This window comes from Centroberyx gerrardi, chromosome 22, assembly GCF_048128805.1.
Source record: "Centroberyx gerrardi isolate f3 chromosome 22, fCenGer3.hap1.cur.20231027, whole genome shotgun sequence".
NCBI classification, from domain to species: Eukaryota; Metazoa; Chordata; class Actinopteri; order Beryciformes; family Berycidae; genus Centroberyx; species Centroberyx gerrardi.
This window is the reverse complement of record NC_136018.1, coordinates 20,677,846-20,702,530: the sequence shown is the minus strand read 5'-3', so window position 1 is coordinate 20,702,530 and position 24,685 is coordinate 20,677,846. Positions and strand designations below refer to the sequence as shown.

Here is a 24,685-nt window from a genome sequence, read left to right as displayed (position 1 = left end):
GTAAAAAACACAATTGTATTCCACCATGGAAATGTGAAAGACAATAAAGGTTTCTAAAGTTAAGACTTGACAAGTTCTATCTCACAGTATTTGGTTGCAGCCTACCATATGTTACTGTATGTTAAAATTAAATGGAAACTTGCTTTTAAAACTGCAATCAAGAAACTTTTTGTGGTAAAAATCACATAAAAATCGGTAAAAAACGCCAAAAATTGGCTTTACAAATACGAAACCACTGTACAGTCACAGCCCATGATGTCACACTAACCCCTAGATGCCCCCCCCCCCCCCCCCCCCGTAGGCGAGGGATGTGTATCAGCAGCAGCAGTCTGGGTGACTAGACAGTGACTCACCATATGGATGCCTTCTACTGGCTGTGTGTGTGTGTGTGTGTGTGTGTGCATGTGTGTGTGTGTGTGTGCCAGGAAGCAATGGAGCAAACAATCTTGATACCCGGCTACTCTAGCGCATGATCGCTCCGATGACAAATCGCTCTGTGCGGCGGGACGAGGTGAAGTCGGGCCAAGCTTCCATTCATTCATTCATTCATTCATTCAAAAAAAAAAAAAACAGATGGCATGAGCTGCACTAGACATAGAGACTATAATGCATTTATAACATGATTGTTATGTTGGATAACTGGTTTACATGGACTCAGTGAGCAGTTGAAGTGGGTTCATATACTGTGTGCTGTTTTCTCTCAGGTCCCAGGCTCTCCTCTTCCTCAGTAACTATTGCAGTGTCCTTAATCAAGGCACTTAAATGGTGCTCATCAAACCTTCCCTATGGGGATCAAAGTTAAATATCAAACTTTCTCCCTCAACTTTGAGTGTCGCCTGAAACGGACAGAAGCCACCCGTGGGTGATGTCAAAAGAAAAAGCAAGTGTGAGGTTGGCCCCAGCAGTTAGCCGGGACAAACTGAGGCGATTCTGCTGGATTTGACGTCCAAAGGATTTAAAGTGCCCTCTGGTGCTTGACATCTAAACTGCAGACCTCACTAAAGAATCGAGTGGTTCTTGCATTGCTTTTGTTAAACAGTTTGTACTGAACTTGAAACCATGACACATACTGTACAAGCTTACTGTGCAAAATATCAACGAACAAACTAATACCTGAAAATCTGACATAAACCAAATATAGAATACCATAAAATAAATCAAAGAGTAGCAAGATAAGGCCAGCAGTAGGTACATTCTTCTATTTCTTTTTTTTAAAGTGAATCTCCCAAAGGTGACTGCATCTCTGATAACAGTGTACTTACAACAGGGCCGGGCGGACCTTGGGGCCCCTCTCCTCCCTTCAGACCTGCTGGACCCTGGAAGAACAAGGAAAAACAGACGTGAGGGCTTGTGCAAAATGTATAAAACACAATCAAAATCAAAATCTGGACGTGGTTTTTCAATCCTGTGAACCTATACTTCAGCCAGCGCATTAAATCTACTGTGGCGCGTTCAGACATCTTCATCTGGGTCATTTGAGGCCGCTCCAGCCGTACATCACAGGGAATGTGCTGCGAGTGCATTAAAGGCTTCAGAACACGGCGTTTCCAGAAATATCCTCGTTATTGACGTTTTCTACCTGTTAGACACGAGGCTGCGCTCGTCGATGCGGCTACGTGAGAGAAAAGAATCCAACATCTACCTCGGTAATTGACAACGCGTCTTACAAAAAGAGATGTTTTTCCCTTTTATGAATTTGCTCTTGTGGACAGCTAGAGAGAGATAGATGGAGGGAGAGAGAGAGAGAGAGAGAGAGAAAGACAGAGAGAGAGAGAGAGAGAGAGAGAGAGAGAGCAAAGAGCTTGTTGGTGTTGTCCAGCTGTGTTCAGGACCGATATTTATCAGCTCATATATTCCCCTTCAATTTCCCTCTCATCAAACGCACAATAAAATAATAGAGCTGAAATAAACAACCGAGAATGTGTGTGTGTGTGTCTATGTGTGTGTATGTGTGTGTGTGTGTGTGTGTGTAAGTGGTTGTGCCTTTTTCTACTGCATATCTCGTTATATATCGCATGCATGTTTTTTTGCACAGGTCTTCGGCATATTTGAATGTGTGTGTGCATGTGTGTGTTCCTGCATGTTTGTCACTGTGTGTGTATGTGTGTGTGTGTGAAATGGCTTTTTCTCCTTCTCTTTATGCCCATGTGTATGCATATGCACAAATCTTAGGTACGTCTGGTACGGTGCATACAGTGTGTGTGTCCCTGCATGTTTGTCAGTGATACCAGTGTGTGTGTGTGCGCGTGTGTGTGTGCAGCTCCCCAGCGGGCCGCGGCAACACACATGGCAGTCTGGGTAATGAGTCTCTGCTGGCTCTGGCTGTGTGCGGGAGTAAATTACAGCGGCGGAAAACAATCAGCGGTGCTGCCGGCCTGCAGAGAGCCCGACTGACCTTGGAGATGCAGCCTCCATTCACTCCCAGCCGCCGCGCTTTAATTGCCAACATTTCCCACTTAATAATTCATTGAGTAAATAATGCATACGGAGACAAACAAATAACATTCCACCCCAAAAAAATGCTGGAGCTGAAAAACCCCCTGAAAACAACAAAAACAAAACAATCTGAGTCCTCAAGTTGAACCGGGGCGAGCTTTTACAAATGGATCCCCGACCCGCAATTCCCAGCCGCTGTAATAGCGGCCCGTGATGCATCGCGGCGTTAAAGCGGCGGTGTCAGCGGCGGCGGAGCGATGCCGAGGCACGCCGGTTCATTTGTAAGACGTCGCTTCGGATTTCCTCGGCGCCGGATTGATCGCTGGGAGTGAATTCTCTAGTCTCTAATGAAGTGAACAGCTCTGGATGGGGGCGGCGGTTCATTTGTTATAGGTGGCGGCGTTCCGTCGTTCTTTCTGCTAGCAAACGCGCAGAAAGCGCGCGCGCGCGGGGGGAACCTTTGATGAATAGGCTTACCGTGGCGCCAGGTAGACCTCTCTCTCCGGGGAAGCCTCGAAGACCGGGGGGGCCGTCCTTACCGGAGGTTCCCTGGGGTCCGGGGTCTCCCTATGGACACAATCAAGCATGGGACAGTTAGTAGAATTCACGCTATGTTGCATAAAACAGTAGCATAATAATAATAATAATAATAATAATGAACTCCATTTTTATAAATTTGTTTCCAACCAAGCATTGTGATTGGAGATGTTCTATGACTGCTTTTAACTACAATATAAGACTTTGTTTATTGCTTAGTAATGGGTAATACATTTTTTGCTGCTGCAGGGAAAAAATACAGTTAGAAAGCTTGTATCTTTAACTAATACGATTGTAAAAAAGCCATATTATAGTTTCTGTGACCTCAGCACAGTAACTACATAATAGCACTCCCTCTCATTTGTTATTGCTTAAATGTAGCATTTATCAAAAAGCAGAGGTTAAAAAGTGCTTTTGAAGAAGGCATAAAAACGTTGGTAAAAGCAATGACCTTTAGTCTTGAGTCATACTGCTACAGCAGAACGGCCTCATGGTCAGAGACTAACCCGTAACCACAAGGTCACAGATTCAAGCCCTGCAACAGCAAAACGTGAGCTTGGAATTATAAGGGTCTATCTGACTTTTGGTGTTAAATATTGAAATATTTAAAGTATTTATCTCACTCCTGCACCTTATAATTCCAAGTTCACAAACTGCACGCCCTGCTCTGCACCCCCTGGTGGAATGTGTAGGCTTACATGCATGTGTGTTTCAGCATCATTAGCAGCGAGGAAAATTACTAACTGCACAGCGTGCGGTGAGTGCTCTAAATTCCTAAAAAACAGATACGGGGTAAAAAGCATATGAAAAGCAAATACAGACTAATGGCGTTTTTGCATCCCACCGGGAAGAAAAACACGCAGCTGACAATTCACCTTAATGGGTCATTAGCTGCATTTATTTTGAACCTGTGTATATTTTCAGTGGGTTCGTCAGTATTGTCGCTTTGACTTTGACCAAGGTGGTGCTGAAACTCAAAGACGTCTGGTCTTGGAAACTCGGACAAATTATGGGCCAGAATTTGTGATGGAAAGGTTAGAATGATAAGAAGCCAAGTGCTGCCTAAAGGGCAACTCCAAAGTTCAAAAAGTAAACAAGAGGGGTTTTCCTCAGAATGCTAACAACATGAGAAAAGAGATATTTTGAATTGAAATGAATGGACAGAGCTAGGAATGACGTACGTAATATGTGCACATCGGTTGCAATCATATTGGGGTGAGAAAGCTTATTTTTCATCTGCAACTATTCCCATGTAACCCCTATCCCCACTGTAGTAGCTCTAAAAGTTCCCTTGCTCCCTATCTACTACAAGAAAGAAATAGTGCCAATTATTCCGGGGGCCAGCCTCAATTACTTGCTTGTTCATTTTGTGCCCCACATTTCCAAAGCAAGGGCATTTTACTTCAGGAAAAAAAAAAGTTGCTTCAAGCTTCTTTCTTTTCTTTTGTATTGGCAGGCTGACTTTATCTGCAAACAGGGAGGCACAGAAGAGTGGGCTCGAGAGGTATAAGAGGATTTGGGCTCCGCTGCCAAGACCTCCGCGAAGTGTCCCTGGCATACTGATGCAGGGGGGGCCTGAGCAGAATGGAGAGGGAAAGCAGGGCGGTGAGTGGCGGAGGGCTCGGGAGTTAGCCGACGGACTTGATTAAACTGTCTGCTTCGGGAAGACAGGGAGAAAATGAAAGTAGGAGACACGGGGAGTTGAGGGAGGGAGGGGGTGGGGGGGTGGGGTTGCTGAGTGGTCCAGGGAGTTTGGGGTGGGCTTGGAAAAAGCCCATACTTCTACAAAATGGCTGCTGTCTGTTCTTAATGGGCACTCGATTGCCAACCGGGGAGGGCCAGGGAGGGAATTCAGCCACACACTCCTCGAATCTCAGCTACTGTAGCTTCACCAGTCACATTCCACAGTCTTGCACTGTACACAGCATGGTGACGAGACTCTGGGATTTGGTGTTTGTAGGGATGTGTTTTAGGGTGAATTTCTTGCAATAGATTTCTGTATTTCTGTATTTTCACCCAGTAGTCTATTAGAGCCTTGCATGCCTTGCAAAATCATAACTGATAGTGAATACAGCTGGCCCAATCACATACAGTGCTTGTGAATGCACAGGCTGAAATCTCAGCTTGGTGCTGTACTGTTGTTTATCTCTGTCCGCCTCCTTGCCTCCCTCTCTTCAGTGCAACTACCGCAAATCTAATGCAGTGCTTGAGGAGAGCAGTGCCCACTCTTTTAAAGCAAATGATGCTATAGAACTGTTAGGCACAGTAGGGGAGGAGGGGTAAAATGAGCCACTTTTTTGCATTTTATGCTACTACGGCAAAATAAATGTCTATTGATTTCAAACAATAATTATTAGGTATACTTAAGGTTGTTGGGCATCCATGGAAATATTTTTTTGTAGTTAATACAGTTTTAGTAGTACAAAATATTTAAAAAGTTGATCTTTTGGCAGAACTCACCCCTTTCTCTAGCGCTGAATATTGCAAGTTGACCGTAAGTGTTCATTCCACTCACCTTTGCTCCCTCCTTGCCAGCAGCACCAGGAAGTCCCTGCTCTCCAGGTGGGCCTGGGGGTCCAGGGTGGCCTCTCTCACCCACGGGACCGGTCTCTCCAGTGGGTCCCTATGATGTTGTCGCATGGTGGGATATTAGTTGCAGTCCAACATAACAAATACGATATGGCCAATGCAGGCGGACAGTTCATCAAATCTTTTCCCCTGTTCTATAGATCATGTGATATATAAATGGGTATTTTATTGATAATTCAGTTTAATACTATAGAGGCCAAGTGAAAACTTTGTTTTGACTAACTCTAATAAAACCCCTTTCACTTGTCTACAGCAAGTTTAAACAACAACATCAGGCGTTGGGCCATGCTTACTTATCATGTGCATCATTTCATTGATTAGCAATTAATACAACAAACGTTTAATTGACCTCAAGATGACATCGCTCAGTGGACAATTTCATACTCAGTAATTCTGAATCAAACAATGTTGTGCGAGACATATTTGGGGTATGTGTGAGGTGATGTTTAACTGTATTAGTTTTGTTTTTTTGGCTGAATTGGCTCTTTAATAATCAGCTTTGCTTACCTGGGGCCCAACAACTCCTCCCGGGCCGGGTGGACCAGTTTTTCCTTGGAATCCCTGGAAGAAGAACACAAAGTCTAATTAATACTATTTAGAAAAACATAACAAACACAGAGCTAAACTATCAAAACTGAAGAAAAGAAACCATGATGGATCATTCCATAACATGACATGAATTTGTTTAAACTGATATGCAGTGGTAGGTTTAAGGGTTATGTATATCTTTGACATATGAGCATGATCATAATCCATGATATAAGTACAGTTTGTTGAATTCAATTAAATCCAATGCTGGAATGATGCTATAAAAGATTTACAGTTTTTCACCACCACCAATACTGTGAATATTAAAGTCATCATTGTATTTTCTGTGCTGTCATTGCTGTATGCATTATTATACAGCATATGCATACCTACACTGATTGGACTGAATGTTAACATGTCAATGTGGTGTACAGTATATTGCCCACTTGTGTGTATGATGTTGTTGTGATGTGCAGTATGTTTTCTGTGCTGACCTCTACAAACTGAATTTCACTCAGGACAGTTATCACCAATATTGATAATCTTCAAAGTGCTGTTCCCTAGTCTGTTACGAGGAATCTTGATTTCCTTTTAATTCCATTTGGTGCTTACATCAGTGGCCATGCCAATAAATGCTACATCGTGTAGGCATTTATCACCTCGCTCTTACTTACCACCTCACCACCGAGTGGTAAGATGAAGTATCATGTGACCGAGGGGTCAGAGGTCGGATGCTGCAATAACAAGGTTAGCAAAGCACACAAGCAACAAAGGGATACGAAGCAGACTGGGCAAGACATCGTTCAGTACATGTGGGACAATGACAAGGACAAGAAGCAGAAACCTCTTAAAGGCTTATACCTAGGATGGGATATTCAGATGCTTTGCCCCTAGAGAGAATTAATTACTTACTTGAACTAAAGACAAACAAGGTGAAATTGTAATCTAGAGTGTGGTTCTCACAATGTAAACACAAGCAAATATAGCCACCGCTAATGCAAACTGAAGTCATTGGGACAATTAGGGCATGTTTGTCTAATTTTTTGTCCAATCACCTTAAATGAACAACTCTTTGTTTTATGCTAGATGTCAGTGATTTTACCCCAAATTCAGTCACCGTTGCCCTGATAACGCCATTTAGCATTAGCCGTGGCTTAATTTTGCTGTGGTTTGTACGACTACCAAAGAACTACACCATGCATTTGTTTTTTGGACCAAAGCCATCTGAATATCGTACAAAAATAGAGGGAATATCCTTTAAGAGTCAGCATTTCTCTAAGGCGGAATGTTCTCCTGTGGGATAGCGGTGTTGTTGCGGTGAACTTGTTGCACATTGCCAGTTCACTTGCACAGTGAGCGGTTGATTTGCATAGCGGTGCTCCATATGGATGCTGATTCAGACGGTGAAGTCTGGTTCAACAACGGGACAGGACAAGACAACATCTGTCCGGGCCTGCGGCGCAAATCAAATGCATCGCTGTATTCCTACAAAGGAAAAATACAATCTGCAGTGGCTTGAATCCTCGTCCAAAGACTGTATGTTCTTCAAATGTTAACCCGACTCGATGCTGACCTGTCAGGTATTAAGTAGTAGGAGCCGTAAGAAGGTCCATTGACTGTCTTTTACATTGAAATGAAAACGGCATAAAAGATTTCATGATCTCACGTGGTGAAACCTGTCACCTTGTCATCTGAGTTGTGGAATGCTGAATGTGTTTCCAAGGCATCTAAAAGCATGTAGTGTTTTAAGACAGCATGAAGTCAGTGAGCACGGTGCAGCTCTATTAATGCCAGTGACTGATTGGCACAACGCACACACACACAGATGTCAAACAGCAAGGGCAGCACAGCGGTTGCACATTGACTTTGCACTTTGACTTGTCCACTGATTTTCATTTGATGTTCGAAAGCCCCTAGATTGCCGAGGTACTTCGCAACTCATTTTCCTGCAACCAAACTGAAACCCCAGCTCTCGGGAAACTGATCCTGAATGACTTATGACTTGGGGCCTATTGATCACTTTGCGCTGTGATTTATGGTGATGTATTATTCAGCGGGAATGCCTTGGGCAGCGCTGTTACAGCATCGGCCCCTGACTCAGAGACACCCGAGTCAAATCTTTATTTGCACTTCCCCGAGTGCGACTTGCGCTGCCAGGGCCCGAGCGCGGACGAGCGCGTTTATTGCCGTGATCAATTCTCATATCGGATGCTGGTGGAGGCTGTTCATCAGCGCATAAATCTACTGCCATAAACACCTTAATGAAGACTCTATCGCAGCAAAGGGAGGGAGGCGCTCGTGCGTGTGCCAGCTCGTGCGTGTGTGGTGTATTATGTTATCTATAGGAAAGAGGCAGGCGGAAGGGGAAGCTTTAATGATAGAGGCGATGATCTGTCAAGCTTTTAGTAGAATTTATTGCCCTCTGAGCCTTGTCAAACCAAGGTGCACCGATGCATACAAAGCATGGAGAAATCGAAGGCGAGGGCTGGGGATTGCAACTCGATGTGCTCGAGTCAAAGTTTGCTTTGTTTATTTTATTGTCAGATAAATCTTAGCTCCCATAGGATGCCGCATCTATACATCTTTATCAATGCATCTTCGGTGCAGATTTAGCATGGCCATTTTTCATTATGTTCATTGCGACTGCATCGAGGAAACATTACATGGACCGCTGTCCCATGCTGCTGCGACAAATTTTTATGGCCGTTGGTTTAGTCATACCTCAATTATTATGAGTTGTTTATTTGAGCACAGGCGATGCTAAACAAGGACACCTCTTTGCGGTTGGACAATCTAAGCTCAGCTTCCTTCCGATGGATCTATACAAGCCTGCCAACGTAACGAGACAGAAGCTCGATCAGAAAGGGCTGGTTCCCCAGTTCCCTGGATCCCATCTGTACGAGATGGGGGGCTGAGCCATCTGGATTTACTGAGACAGAATGTAGTGTGTGTGTGTACGCGTGTGCGTGTGTGTGTGAATGGAGACTGGAGGAGCAGACAGACTCAGACAATGTCCACGAGGGCTTTGTCTCTTGCGTTCTGCTCTACTAGAGATGTCTGCCTCTTTGGCATCACACTGAGACATTGTATCGCTGATTGTAATCCCCTGCATACAAGAGCGAGAGAGATAAGAGCGGGGGGGGGGGATTCAATTGAAGTTCGGCTCTCTGATTGGGAAGATCAGATCTGTCGTGTGCAATCAAGAGGCAAGTTGGACAAAAGAGAGTCAAAGAGGGCTAATTGGCAACTTTTACCTGTAGATGGCAGCGAATAGTCGGACTACAAGTCATTAGCATGAGAAAGAAATTATTGTGGGACCGAAGCGAGATAAGACTGTGCTGAGAAAGATTAGTACACTTAAAAATGTGTTTCGCAGGGTTCTGCCGATTCACATTTATTTGTTTAGATTTTTACATAATGGAATTCAAGGTATTTTTTCCTGTTTAGATTCCAGATTAAAAGTGTCGGTAGAAACTGAGGTGTCAAACTCCTGGGTTCGCGGTTGCTGTGAAAGCGCGCCGACTTAGCGAGTCGAATCCGTCCAGGTGTGAAAAATGAGGCCGCGGAATGGGGGGTCTTATGTTCCCACACCCGGCGGGAAGTGACTGGCGAAGCCGGCCGACCGGAGCCGCCCAGGCGCCCGACAGCTCCGACGGGGAAGTGGGATCCGCGGGACTCACCGTCTCTCCGCGCTGGCCAGGGTGTCCGGGCAGCCCGTCCTTTCCAGGTGGTCCCTGGTGGGAAGAAAGCGAGACACACACTCAGTCGGCAGCTTGGCACATTTCGCATCTAAAGTGAATAACAACACTACGACGTCTCTATTACCGGACATTAAAGTTTCGTTTTTCCAAGAGATGTTATTCTATTTTGGCAAAGTGTCTTGCAAATGCTCTACAGGCATAATATACAAACAAGATTTCCCCTACTAGCAAAGTTAATACATAGTCGATCTTTGAATGTGAATGAGCTTAGACTACTGGAACACTAACAAAAAAATAACAGGTTCTATTTTTATTCAAAGAAGCGGCATCACCAGCCGAGGGCTAAGAACCAGTTATGAATCAAACGCAAATCGATAGGTGGAAATTACCACTTGTCTCCTGGCTAGACTGGGGAGTGAGAAAATGGGTTCTGCTTCAATAACAGTTAGACTAATGATCCCTGCACAGAATTAGGGATATTGCTATGTATTACTGCACCCCATGAACTCTTCGAATTGAATCAATTGTGAGTCATAATGTTTGCAAAGTAGGGTTATTTGCAACTGAGACAGTGGGAAGTGGGAGGAAAGTGCGAGTGTGGAAAATGAGCCTCGAGGACCGGCTGCAAACCTTATCGTCTTACTGTAGACGTCTTAACACGAAACTGTCCATTGCATATACTGTAAAGCACGAAGAAATACTTACAGGGGGGCCCTTCGGTCCAGGGAACCCAACTGGTCCCTGGGGTCCTTGAGGTCCCTGGGATGAACAGACAAATAAAACAGTCAGATTGACAATAGAAGCAGGAAGAATGAAGCCACATTATGTAATGCGAAAAACAATTCTGTCCTCTCAGAAAGCATGCAGTGTTGAACGGACACAGGTGAGAGAAAGATATTATGTGGGAATTGTGACTAACAAATAATTGACTTTAAGCCCAGAGCAGGTTCAGAAAGCAGATGAAATGCAAGCTATTCACTATAAAAAAAAAGATCTGAAATTGCTGTTGTTGGGTAAATTATCCTTCATCACTCGGGTCACAAACCCTAGGGCTGCTGCGGGAAAACAATACTTGTCAGAGAGAGTGGGCGATAATGTGACATAGAGAGAGAGAGAGAGCACATAACAACTGATTTGATCCTAGCTTGTGCCCAGGCTTGCTCTACATAGCCTTCATCAAGTCATTACACTGGGAGCGTTGGAGTGTCCAGTGGACCAGCTGCATAACAATAGCCGCTCCTGGTCCTCCTCCCTCTATCATCCACCCACAGAGTCGTGAGGTTCTGTGTGACTCAGAGGTGAGCTGTCCAAATACTCTTCATCTTTGAATTACTTTGTGCTTGTGCGGTGTTATTTTTAATGTTAAAAGAAAGAGCAATTTGGGGTTAATGTCTAAAAAGATAGAAAGTTCTTATCTCAGAAACTGCATTTCAGAGGCTAGCTAACGTAGCCTGAAAGTAGTAATAATGGGCGATATTAAAATAGTAAATAGTAAAATGTAATGTCTGTTGTTACACTTTTTCACGATAATGCCCGGTAAGTGATTTTAGGTGTAATCAAGGCTAATCACCGGTTTACCAAGAAAGCTAATGATTAGCTTTGTGATGCGCTAGCTAGCACTAGCTTGCTAATCTACAGAGCCTAACTAGAATAAACCTAACTAGAATAATCATTATTGTTTCCTAACAGGCTGTTTCCCTTTCTCTACTGATTAAATGTAGTACGTGGATGCAATATCAACTAACTGTTACCATCCCAGTTAATATACCAAAAATGTTGCGACGCATGTTGGATATTGAATGAATAATCCATCAGAAACAGTGTGTAGCTCCAAAGAGGGGCTTAACCAAAATGTGTAGTCTCTATTTTGAATTAGTATTTCCATCACAGGTTGAGAGCAGGAGAGAAACAGAGAACAGCAGAGACAGGAGTGAGTCAGATGAACAGAGGAAAACAGCAGTCACATCAGTAGAAGAGGAAGACAAAGGGAGAAACGCAGACGGTGAGGGTTGGAGATCGAGGGAGAAAAAAGGCCAGGAAGAGGGTTTGACATGCTGGTCAGGATACCACTGAATTGATATAGATGTTGCAAATTGCTTTAATATTTGAATACTCAAAAAGTCATGTTTTGAATTGAGTTTTTTAAATGAAATCTGTTCGTGAAGTGAAATTTCTTATTTGGAAACTGACATTATTGTGATTACTGGGGCTCATGATGAAGCGTAAATATAATTCAAATATAAAATACTATGCCAAAATTGATATAATCTGATGCAATCTAGTCTTAATGTGCTTCAAAACTGACTTAATTATTAAATTTTACCATTCAATCATATTCATCCAGGTTCCCATTGAAACTGAGGCTAACTCATAGTAAACAGCCAGACTGAACCTCATAGAACCAAACAGCAACATCTACTTGAAGATATTAGGGGAGGTTCAGAAAAGCTGTACACTGCTACTCAATCATGGCAAGCATTTTTATCCACATGCATCCATTGCATCCAGTAGGTAACATCGATTGGTCTGGCCTCTTCATGACTCCATGTATCCCACGGCAACCAAAACCCTTAACACCCCGCTCCTAGTCCTGGAAACCCGGTGCGTTTGTTCTAGGGTTTGACCGATATGGGTTTTTGAAGGCCAATACTGATAACTTTGAATTGAAAGTGCTGATAGATGTCGCATTAGAATCAATTCAGGTTAAGGGCTTACAACTCAACAATAACTATTTGAATTGTTGAGTTTTGAAATGATATATCGGTCAAACCCTAGTGTGTTCCCATTGTATCCATGTTTATTAAAGCCACCTTAGAGTCATTGTAGTACTTACTCTCTCGCCAGGCGGGCCTGGAGGACCATCATTGCCCGCTGTGCCCTGCAAAACACAACAAGGACAAACCATCAGCACGAATATATGAATAATGCTTCCATGTAGCCTACAGTGCAGCTGATGACCATTGTGTAGTGTAGCAGTTTAGCAGTAAAATATGAAATAGATGCAGTACAAAATAAGTTGTATTTGTATTTATGTTATATTTCTGTCAAACGCAATTGTGTTTGATACAGTACATCTAGCCAGTAAAGGGCTAAAGAAAATCAGTGTGAGAGTTGTGTTTTGTTGTGATGGAGATGGAGTGTTGATGTACCTTGGGACCTGGTTTGCCTGTTGGACCTCTGGCCCCTCGAGCACCACGAGGACCCTGCAGAAAGAACAAAACGGCTCAAGACTCAAGCAGATACAAAAGTTTGTAATAAGTTTGTAATAATATCTACAATACAAGTCAGAACACTTTAATCTAGTGATGTCAAAATCCTAAAATTGTTAGAAGTGTATAATGTCGGATGGGTTATGAAAGACGACTTGGGCGGTATTTCATTAATTCATGGATCAGTTACTTCACGGAGTGGAACAGTACATACCGTTGGACCTCTTTGCCCCCTTGGACCTGGTTTGCCCGCAACACCCTATTAGATAAGCAAAGGCAAAACAATTTAGACACTCACACATTTAAGTTATTATACCACAGCCCAAGTGAATCCTCAATTCTGACTGGCTGGAGGCTGTATGTTACTTTTCGATAGCTGAACCGCAGAAGAGAAACTGTTCTAAACTAGTTGCCTCAACTCAAGATGCTGCATTTAGAGATCAATGAAAACAGTAGTTGTGGAAAATAACATTCCCTAGACGTTACAGTGTAACCATTGAAAAACCCATGTGAGCTCCATAACTTTAATAGCTACTATCTTTGTAGGATATAATACGTGACAGCTAATATCTTAAATTACACCAAGAAAGTAGGAGTTGTGTGTATATAGGTGCGGTATCTACTTTTTAAGTATTTTGCTAACTAATATTTAATCAGCTGCTTGGCAGGCTGAAGTGGCAGAAACAGAAGCAGCCTGCCAAGCACTGCAGAGAAAAACGTTACAATAGCTGCAAATGGGCTACCTGGCCGAAATATGATTTTACTCTATGAAAAGATGAGTTAACAGTCTTGATTGTTTCATTTTTGGCAGGTGGCCCTGGCATAAGTGTGTCCATTAAATGGTTTTGATGTACTCCACGGGAGCAGTAAGGAAGTGCCTCTCCTCCACTTCGTACATTAAAGATCATTTAAATGGATGCCTTGTGTATCATTTCGTGCTTGAACCAACGCTGTTATTAAGGTGAATCGAACTATCCATGGAATATGTTTTTGTTTATTTCATAGAGGTAGACTGCTACCTAAAGTGGCCTCATTCAAACGAAAAAAGTTGCCCTCGGTTATTTTTCTGCTCGCCTCAAAACTCTGTGTGAATGCGTCGTCTTTTCAAGGCTAGGAACGAGGAGAGGGGCTCATTGAAAGCACAATTGTTTCAGTGTCTTTTGTTCTCTCCCCAACATTGATTTTGCCGCTGTTATTTTTTTGTGCCGAGTCATCATACAGATGCCTTTATAATGGGAATCAATTTTCCTTTGTGCCGGGTTATGATGGCACTGTGATTTTCATACACAAACAGGCGGTGTGTGTGTGTGTGTGAATGTGTGTGTGTGTGTGTTTTCTTACTCTGGCTCCTTTCTCGCCGTTGGCTCCGGGGAACCCAGGGAAACCGCTTGAGCCCTGTCGATAGCAGAGGCAGATATCATAGGAGGGGGAATGGGAGAAAGAAGAGAGAGAGAGAGAGAGAGAGAGAGAGAGAGGGTGGGCGGGTCAGGTCATGCGTTAGAATGACGGTCCATTTGGGAGATGCTGCATTTGTTTGCGCTGATGTCAGGTTCCATTAGAGTCAGAGGCCCTGATGTCAAATTCCACGACTTTTCTATGACTTTTCATTCATTCTTTCCTTTGTTAATGTTGCTTTGTCTGGTTTCCAGTACGCTTGAGCTAAAAAAAAACACCATCTAATGCAACAAATGTGTGAGACATTTGGTGTCAGGTGGACACCAACACACACACACACACACACACACACACACACAAAAACACTCCAAAAAAACAAACAAACCAAAAAAAAAAGCACATCAGCTCGTGTAAACACGAAGGGGACATCAGTTTGTTTTTAGGTTTGGCAACGGACTGTGTGTATGGAGGACTGAAAAGCAGCTTACCCATTTTGCAGCACCTCACTACACGATGCATTGGGAGCATAAAAAACATGACATAAAAAACAGTCCACATGACTCCTACTGTACTGTAATGTATGCCCTAATGTTCCAAAGCCATCATCCAAAGTACGATGCCAAATTGTGAGTTATCTATTTAATTTGTTATTTTCGTATTTAAGCTTATGAATCGGTTTCATAGATGCCTTGGCCCTTTTTACTTGGTTGTCACTCTTCTTTTCCTCAGCCTTGAAACCAGTCTTTGGGGGATGGTTTCAGGTCCGAGGACATCTGACATCGGCATCATGCGATCATTCCAGAAACAGTGTGTTGACGAAGCACTAACCCGCAACGGTAGGAAAACAGCACACGGTAGCTCTGACTCCCGCAGGCAGCGCTTAGAAAACACCCGTGGCGCTCCTTCAGTCGGGCCGCGCTTCAACCAAATCCAAGTTGGCAGCGCTTCTCAACGTCAGCTCGCGCTCACTTAGACGGGAGCTCACAAAAACGGGTTCCGTGTAATCGTCGGACATATGGCTATGCTTTTAATCCACGCTAACAGCGGATGACGTGAGGATGTGTGGGGAATAAATAAGTACAGAGGGAATGGATGTTTAAGGATATTTGATGCTGGGCCCAGCTGTAATAAATAGGAGTGCATGTCATCAGCAGAAGCCTAGAATGGTCTGAGTAATGAAAAGTTCAGGGGGATCCTCGTAAACTAGTACACAGAATGAAAGACAGGGGCTATTCCAATCTTGGAACACTTTATAATGGAAATCAAAGAAGAAAATTGGTCTGTACTTAAGGTGCTACGTGTGGCATTCTAACATCAATAAATCATCACCACATTCATTTTGAGACATTAGTATAATTACCATAAACAAACGGGACCATCACTGAGAAGACTGGCAGCCTCTACCAGCCTGTACACTGCATTTTACACTGTGAGCCACCAGGTCAGATTTGGAGGGAAATCTGCTGGATTGCTTTACAGCACAAAACAGGAAGAGAGTGCTGTTCTTCCAGAGCAAACAGAGCTAAAGCTTTCAGAGTTTCTGGCAATGGCAGATGGTGGAAGGAGTGAAAGGCCGATGGAAAAATCACTTCCAACATGTTGATCCTCTTCAGTGAGGGGGAGGGGGGGAAGGAGGCAACGGGGCTTATGGGAAATATAGTCTAGCACTAACAGTAACACTGGTGTGAGACAGAGGCCACCAATCGTCTCAACCGTGCTCTCATTTGTTTGCAGTAATTATCTCAAGGTACAGTATCGCAATTAATTTGACAATGACATATTCATGTTTTAAAATGCGACACGTAGCACCATTAAAAATAATGTTAGGCTTAAAACATTACCAGAATTTCTTTATTTAATCAACATAGTGCGTAAAACATGCATTGCAAGTTTTGCAGGTACTGTAACAGACCATTTTTCTTCTTTGTTTTTTTTTTTTTTTACTCTGAATTCTTTGTAATGGGACAGTGATGCTATCATACTATATATTCATTTCCTCTCAAATTCATATTCAGAAAACCATTATGCTGTCCAGTGTTAACCATATGTGTGTGTTGGGGGTGGTGATGTCATGCCAGTGTACTAGGATAACTGTGATACCCTCAAAGTGACGTTAACGTACCTTTGGTCCTTGTCTTCCTGGGTAGCCTGGCAATCCTGGAACGCCCAGTTTACCCTGAAAGACAGCGTCAACACACACGTCAGTCCAGTCACACAACTTTAGTGCTAGCAAAGCAGGGCTAAACATCAGCAACTACACTGAAAAACACGGCCAGATGCTATTATTTGAGCGTCAATGCCTGGATGAACAGTAAAATGTCAAAACAAATGGAATATGATGGATGTGAAGCAGATTGATTGATTACATACAGTATTGTATAATTGATCAATATTACACTGATTGACTATGGGAAACCCTTCACTTGAGTTGATTCTAATGCAACAGTTTGATCGGATTCTACACAAGTATGCCTGAATATGTTTTATTAGTAGTAGTACTAGTAAATAGTAGTAGTAGCTGCTGTTTCAGAGGCTTTTCCACCCTGACGACAATACAATTCTGTGGGAAACACTGAATACTTGGCTTTTTTTCTTCATTTTATGGGCATGAAAATGGTTCAATTTAAGGCTAATGAACATCAGCACAAAATATCCCAAAGTTATTGTTATCTGCCTTCAGAAACCTCTATTAGTCGAACCCCAACTAGGAAGCAAACTGCAAACGAGAGGCGTACCTTCTCTCCGGCGGGACCCATGGGACCTGACTCTCCGTTGGGGCCGGAACGGCCCTTAGGTCCCTCGGGACCGTCCTCTCCGCGGGACCCCAGCATGCCAAGTTCACCCTATAGCAAAAAGGAGAAGAGAATCACGATCACGCCGTTGCATTCCTGTGAAGAAGGAACGCAGGCCCGCTATTGGTTGAAGTCATTTGTGTGTGACAGGTGGTGTCGTCTCAATCAAGCTCCTCACCCGGTCTCCTTTGATTCCCATGTCTCCCTTGAAACCTGGGAAACCGTCCTCGCCCTGAAAACGAGACAGAAACAAGTCATCCCATATGCGCCCTAATTGTTTGGCTGTTTCAATATATTGGCATTCAGGCTGTTTGTGCATTTCTCCACCCAGGGTCTTTGAAATAGACTGTTTTCTTCACTTCATGAGGGAACCTTTGAGTCCTCTGACATTTTTTATTTATTGTGCATCTGCTTAAGATTCAGCACCGCTCTCCTCTCCCTCTGACAGCCCCTCCGTGGATCACACGCTTGATGCTGCTATCTGCTGGCCAGAGAGTGGAATAGCATCTCTCTATTCACTCCTGCATTGTGTTTAGCGACTGGCAGGTGAGGGAAAGCTGTATTAAAACACAATTACGCAAAAGGAAAGACACTGGATTCAAAACATCTACAGTGTATGTAGATTCTGTACAATAACAAGAAACATTTTAATTGAATCAAATTTTTAGCCTCGGATCCACAGGAGCAAGTTCAAGCGGCTGCTGAAGGACAACAGTTCCTTTCATCCCCCCCCTCGGTCTGTTCAGCCTCTTTTTCTTTGACACTTTCTCTTTCTAGTCTGTCACCTGTCCGTGTTTTCCACCCTACCTGATGCATAATGCAGCACCGAGCATGTCTGTTGCCAGTAACCCGCAGCACAAAGACCACACACACAAACACACACACACACACGTACACACGCGTGCGCACACACACCTGAGGTAAAGCACATCCTTTATTCATAACAAACTCTCTTTCCTCAAGGTTTTGGCTTTTTGAATCTTTCGATATAAATTATTCAATAAAGAAAACTGATATGAATACCTGTCACCGCACTGAAAACAACATCTCTCGGTCAGATAATGGATTTTATGCGGGACCTTAACTCGATCGATCTTAAACGAACGGCGTGCATATTAACGGGCGGCTTCGTTTGTATGCGGCGCGGCGCGGCGTGGCGCGCGGTAGTGTACTTCAGAAGTGCTTGAGGTGGGATTGCGGCGCTCTCTGAAAGCGGAGGGCCTTGAGCGTGACAGCTTTACATTCAGCGAGCCGATGGAGGATCACTCCGAGCGAGGCTGGCTCTCCGCTTGAATATCGCCGTCGACTGACCCCCGGCGCGCGGCGCTTTCAGGCCACTCCAACTCCAGAGAGTCAAAACAAAGTCGGGATGCAGGTGGAGAGACAGAAGATCTGTGACAGGAATACGTTTACAAGGCTGCTCCCGAATGCTGTTTCTCTGTGCTCACAGTCTCTTTCACCGACTGCAGTTTAAATACGCTGATATATGATATATGATATAGGCTATACGATGATGATATCTAAATTTAGTTATAGTCTTTCCACAGAAATGGCCTTTACGTTCAGTCAGATTTTAATCATGGCATATAGATTAGATTTAGTCATTTATTTACTGACTGAAATGGCCTATGATTTTAGTCAACTAAAATAATGAATCATAGTAGACAAAAATATGTCCATTTAGAAAAAAAAATAGCACCACTCTTAGTGTAGATTACATTTGCAACATTTAAAGATTTTCCTATTTTTCTGTTTTTTTTTTTAACTCTACACTATCTTATAAACAAAACTGTAATTTTTTGAGTGACTAATGTCAGAAACATTCAATTTAATCTGTCGAGTACAAGTAATAAAACACTTCATGTGACTCGTGATCATGTGCACTACTGCAATGTTTAGTCATTCCGTCATTTTTTGTCAATATGACAATGAAATCACATTATTTTAAATATCAACATGAGACGGAATATTTACTCATCATAGCCTGTGTTGATGAAATTGCAAACAGCCTTCATGGCATTTTAGTCATACTGGATATATATAATGTGATCCATAAACTCTTGGGCCTGGTAAATGGTTATAATCTGACGTGTCAAATGGAGAAATGATGTGTAAAAACATTCATACCTTCTCTCCCTTTGAACCCTTGAGACCACGGACACCATCGGCACCCTGTTGGACAGAAAACAGAGGATAGAATAGAATAGAATAGAATAGAATAGAATAGAGAACATTCTTGTCTAGCAAGGGGTAAGCAGTCACTGGACAGTCTACCTCCATGTATATCTGATGCCTACAGTATCAGTCCTAGAGCGTACCTTGACACCGCGAGGGCCAGGATAGCCAATAGGGCCCTGTGGACCCAGCTGACCCTGGAGAGAAGGAAACAGAGCATGGTTACTGTACTGCCTGCTATACAGTGTGGATGGAAGAGGAGACGCATGGCGTGGGTGTATAGCACTGAATGTCTTTAGCTGCTTCTCAATGCATACGTGCAACAACTTACATTTACTCTTGTTACTGTAATTGAGCTGTTTTTTGGTGTACGTGTAGTTTTTTGAGTATATTTTAGTCATATTTATTTATATATTTAAGTCACTAATTTTACTTTAACTTGAGTATATTGACTGGCATCTATTACAGAGTAGCCTACAAACTTTGCAGGCTCTCCATAAGCATTGCATCAGAAACTGGCCAAAGGTAAATTCCATCTGTATCAAACCTGCACTAACATGTGGAGGAAACATTAAGATAACTAACAACAAGTAACATTAAATACTCAAAATTATGCATAATAGTAGTTTAGTTAACATTATCATAGTATTTTTGGTCTGTGTTAGCATGGTTGTTGTCTAGCTAGTTAGCTAGCCTTATTAGCTAGTTAGCTAGCTAGAAGCAAAACAAACATGTTGTAACGTTATCGAATAATGGGGATGGGTGTTTTCTTTTTTTTAAATCACAGATTGAATACTGATATGAATTTGACATGAATTATCAACATAATTTATAAGAACATGTGATATAGCACGTCGAACTCCCACATTGGAAAGATGATCAATGGTCAATGGTAGGTAAGATAAGATAGGTAAGATAACAATGTCTGTTTTTTAAGTAACTCATTAACTTTTACTCTGAGTACATTTACTAATTTCACTGCTACTCAGGTAAAAACTCACTAAAAGCAACAGTACTTCTACTGGAGTAGGATATGTTGGTGCTCTTTCCACCCCTACATATGTATACACATGCACATCTCAACCAAATGACTCAATCAATCAGTCAAAGACACTTACTAGGGCTCCTTTCTCTCCGGGCGGACCCTCCTTACCAGGATGACCCTGCAGAATAAGAAGTCACAGACATGTTTCTCAGTCATTCAACACTTAAATCAGTCAAAAGTCAGAACACTGCCATGCCTTTGCATAGTCGTGTGAATACTGGGAGAAAACATGAAGAGAACTGAGAGAATGTGATGTTGTGGAGTGTGTGTCAGTAAAAAAAACAAATCTAGAAAGACTCAGATTCAGTTGGTAGCAGATTAACAGCAAGTGCCTTGCAGTGTTGGAGTGATGGGGCAGGGAGACTTTAACAGCCGCAGAGTTGCTCCAGGCCCACATGCACAGCTCTATACACACCGATACATATATATATAAATCTTTATGTATGGAAACCTTTGGCTGGCAACACCTGGCACTTCCAATCTGAGGTGTGAGGTTGAGGCAGCGGGCTGTAAATCAGCAGGCTCTGGGGCCTCGGGGCGACCGAGGGCCGCCTGCCTCTTGAACTCTTGCACCTCTCCTAGTGAGGGCAGAGAGGGAGGGACGACACGAGACGCTACAGGTCTGGAATAACAACACTCCAGCGTGCATTATTACATTTCTGTTGATGAAAAATATGCCTTAACGCTCCTCGAGGGATTTTCAGTTTCGATTCTGCAGTGTATCACAAGGAGGTGGAGGGTAGACCCACCTAAACCCAGTCTACCCAGTGTTTACCCACCTTTTTTTAGGCTGACATACATATTTATGATGTCAAATTGATATTATACATAGTGGTAAGTAGTGTAAAACTGATGGAGGTTATATGAGGGTGTTTTTTTAAGGGGAAAAAACCCCATAAATGAATGCTTTTCTGATTTTTGTTCATAATGATAGTCGTTTGCCTTTGTTTTACACCTGTATACAGCAGTAGATACATGCTTGTGTTATATTTGTGTGTGTGTGTCGGACTGTGTGTTGTGTTACACTGAAACATGTGTTTTTTGTATCAGATTTTTTGATCGTTTTTTGAAAACGATGGAGAGAAAAGTGCTTGCAAGCCCAAAAAAAACCATCTGAAGTTTATTGAGTTTTTTGTGTGTTAAGGTAAACACTAGTGTTATATTTGTGTGTGTGTGTGTGCATGCATGTGTGCGATATTAGGCGATGAGAGCACGCACGGGAGGCCCATCAGCTCCAGGTAAGCCGGCCAACCCCGACCTGCCCTGAGGTCCCTGTACACAGAGAGACAGAGACAAACAAACACACAGTCAGAGGTCAGAGGTCAACTTCCACAACACTCTATCACCAGAGTTCAAACAGGGTATCTGCAGCTTTCACAAAGCCAAATTTAAGACTTTTATAAGACCTTTATAAGGCTACCTGGAATTGGATTCAAGACCAATTTAACAGAAAGCGGCCCATTTCTGATTGAACATGAAAATTGTGAAACTATAAATGGGCAGAATAAGAGAAAGGGCAGCGGGAAATTAATTGTTAAGGGACATGGAGTCCATCTGTGTTTAGCAAAGCAGATTGCACTACATACCTGTTCTAACAGTGGATATGCAGCACAAAATAGGCCCTCTAATAACTGGATTAAGGTAATTTTAACACTTTTTAAGGCCTTAAATTTAGATAATTTAAGACATTTTCAGACTTTCAAAGGACCAGCCGATACCCTGTCAAATGTGAAAATGCTTGTAAACCATAAAATATTGCTGTTTTGGCAAGGGACAAGACTAAGCTTTAATGAAAAGCTACATGATATTAAGCTTTTTCTCATTCTAGTCTGATTTTTTTTATGACAAAAAGAGTTTAGCATTGTGGCATCACAAATATATTGCAGGTATTGCCTTCAGCTAATCAGTAATCCCTTCCAAATGAGAATGTTGTAGATGCTGAGGCTTCCCCACTGGAACAGCAACTTATATTCTTCTTCTACATTATTCATATTACACTTCTACTATTCAAAGAATTTTTGCAGAAATGAGAAATTTTGCAAAAAGAGAGAAAGGGGAACATACTTTTTCACCAGGCGGTCCGATGGGGCCTTGAGGACCAGGAAGACCCTATGAGACACATAGACAGAAATGAGGGTCTGTTCCCATGGCAACCACAAGCATGCACACACACACGCACACACACACACACACACACTAGCTGGAGAGACTGGGGAGTTTGTTGGAGTTGTAAATAGTTCAGTTGGCAAAGGAATGTTAAGCTTGTGTGTGCGTGTGTGTGTGTGTGTGTGTGTGTGTGTAGGTGTGTGTGTGTGTGTGTGTGTGTGTGTGTGTATCAGTAGGCATATGATCATCCAGCATGCTTGTAGGAGTGCATACACTTTAAAGTTTGCACGTGTGTTCATGCATGTGAGTTTTGTAGGTGGCTGCCTAATTGTGCCAGTGCTTCCGTGTGAATGTGTGTGTGTGTGTGTGTGTGTGTGTGTGTGTGTGTGTGTGTGTGTGGCAGGGTAATTTGAGGCACTGAAGCTTGCTCCTACAGGTGTGGCAGCCTTGCAGGAATTCCACCGACATGAATGAGATGCTTTCAGATGGATCCCTCCACCCTTAAACCCCCCCCCCACCCCCCTTCCCTACTTCCCTAAGATAAACCCCTGAAAAATATTCAAGAAAAATATGTGTGTGTGTGTGTGTGTGTGGACTTTTTCTGTCTCCGGGGAGAGGTGGAATAGGAATAGAGGAAGGGTGGGCAGAAGAGAGGAGGAGCAGTCAAAATGTAAATGATCATCATATCCTGATGCTTCCTCATCTTCTGATTTGAATTGAACTTTTTAGAAAATGTCTGGGTTTTTTTTACATTCGCAGAGATAAACAATATCAGTGTTGTGACAGCGCATGACAATCAAGCTGCTCATCTGTGTGTTTAATTCATCATGGGTGCCTCTGTAACTCACAAGCTATAAAACAATGAATCTAAAAGTAAATGTGTAGAGTTTGCACTGCTGGTGGATAATTTAGTCAGGAATAGCAAGCCTCTGTGGCCGCTTTACGGCATTTACAATTCACGCATTTCTACGCTCCACGCTGTCTTGTCAAGGACGGAGAGCCGATGTGCGTTTGATTCACTCACCTGTGTCCCGGGGATGCCCTGCTGACCGGGTGGGCCTGGCTCTCCTTGCGGCCCCTGAGGAAAGAGGAAGACGGAGGCGGTCAGCGATGAAACAAACAGTCATGAGTTCCAAAGCAAGCTTCAGTACTGTCACTTTCTATACAGATCAATGGAGACGATGAGGTCGGCACCATCCAGCCTTATTAATAAGATTCATTACATTGACATTAGGTTTTGAATCTAGTTTTATCAACTGGCCACAGTGGCAAGTGGATTCAGAATTTCATTTGGGGAATATAAGTGACTGACTGAACTGAATCATCTACTTCTACTACATAGTAAGAGCAAGAGAGTGCGTCCACCCCTTACTCAAAACACATGTCTCTCTGCTGCATTGCATTCTGGTCTCTCTCCTGCTCCTGTGGGTGGAGAAATTGGTCTCTCTGCTCTTCTACGATGGATTTCTCCCTGTATGATTGTTGAATGTCTCTTGGTGCAAAATGGCGGCTCTAGAAAGAAGCCCTCGCTCTTTGATTCTGAGGGACTGACACCAAAACCTGACGTTTACCGCTGATGTTTTACATCCTGAAACATTTTCTCATATCAAACTCCATTGGACCCAATAGTGTTCAAGTGTTTTAGGGTGCATTTTCCCTTAAAACCAGCATTTTGTTAGTGGCTGTTGTTCATTTCAAACCCTGACTGTCATCATATTTCACTTTGCTTTTGATATTCTTACAATATGTCATAAAAGGCAGGGGCAAATGGTTTATATGACTACTCTCCTTCTCAGGCCCTCTGAGGCAACGGGGCTGACCTTTGACCTCGCAGCTGTGCAATCCTAAAAAGAGTTTTAACAGCCTAACCTAAACAGTGCAGCGCCATAGAAACACTCAGTGTCAGACCGCTTATTGAGAGGAAGTCACGTCCGTACCATGTTTCCTTTGGCACCTGGAGGCCCGTCCACGCCAGCAACACCCTGCGGAGACCCAAACAATCAGATGAGACTCTTTTATACCCGATATCAATTACAGGAAGTGATGTCATAAGTGATGGTATAAGTACGTACGGGCTGTCCGGTGGGGCCCGGAGGACCGCGGGGGCCCAGCAGACCTCTAGGACCCTGTGAACAAAGAGAAGGAACCAGTTGAAAGAAAGTTTTTATCTTC

At 43.1% G+C, this 24,685-nt stretch overlaps 1 protein-coding gene across 1 annotated transcript in view; it reads right to left on the bottom strand.

The window, feature by feature from the left end:
* The window catches only part of col11a1a (collagen, type XI, alpha 1a), a 90,167-nt gene that overhangs the window by 24,850 nt on the left and 40,632 nt on the right, over positions 1-24,685 (bottom strand). The window contains exons 21-41 of the mRNA XM_071904060.2: positions 24,586-24,639; positions 24,451-24,495; positions 23,538-23,591; positions 22,472-22,516; positions 21,626-21,679; positions 20,481-20,525; positions 19,506-19,559; positions 19,315-19,359; positions 17,366-17,419; positions 17,131-17,238; positions 16,518-16,571; positions 14,342-14,395; positions 13,215-13,259; positions 12,941-12,994; positions 12,625-12,669; positions 10,497-10,550; positions 9,771-9,824; positions 6,070-6,123; positions 5,489-5,596; positions 2,914-3,003; positions 1,263-1,316 (exon numbers count right to left, since the gene is read on the bottom strand). Of these exons, the coding sequence (XP_071760161.2) occupies positions 1,263-1,316; positions 2,914-3,003; positions 5,489-5,596; positions 6,070-6,123; positions 9,771-9,824; positions 10,497-10,550; positions 12,625-12,669; positions 12,941-12,994; positions 13,215-13,259; positions 14,342-14,395; positions 16,518-16,571; positions 17,131-17,238; positions 17,366-17,419; positions 19,315-19,359; positions 19,506-19,559; positions 20,481-20,525; positions 21,626-21,679; positions 22,472-22,516; positions 23,538-23,591; positions 24,451-24,495; positions 24,586-24,639 (1,224 nt within the window). The remainder of the gene's footprint in view (positions 1-1,262; positions 1,317-2,913; positions 3,004-5,488; positions 5,597-6,069; positions 6,124-9,770; positions 9,825-10,496; positions 10,551-12,624; positions 12,670-12,940; positions 12,995-13,214; positions 13,260-14,341; positions 14,396-16,517; positions 16,572-17,130; positions 17,239-17,365; positions 17,420-19,314; positions 19,360-19,505; positions 19,560-20,480; positions 20,526-21,625; positions 21,680-22,471; positions 22,517-23,537; positions 23,592-24,450; positions 24,496-24,585; positions 24,640-24,685) is intronic.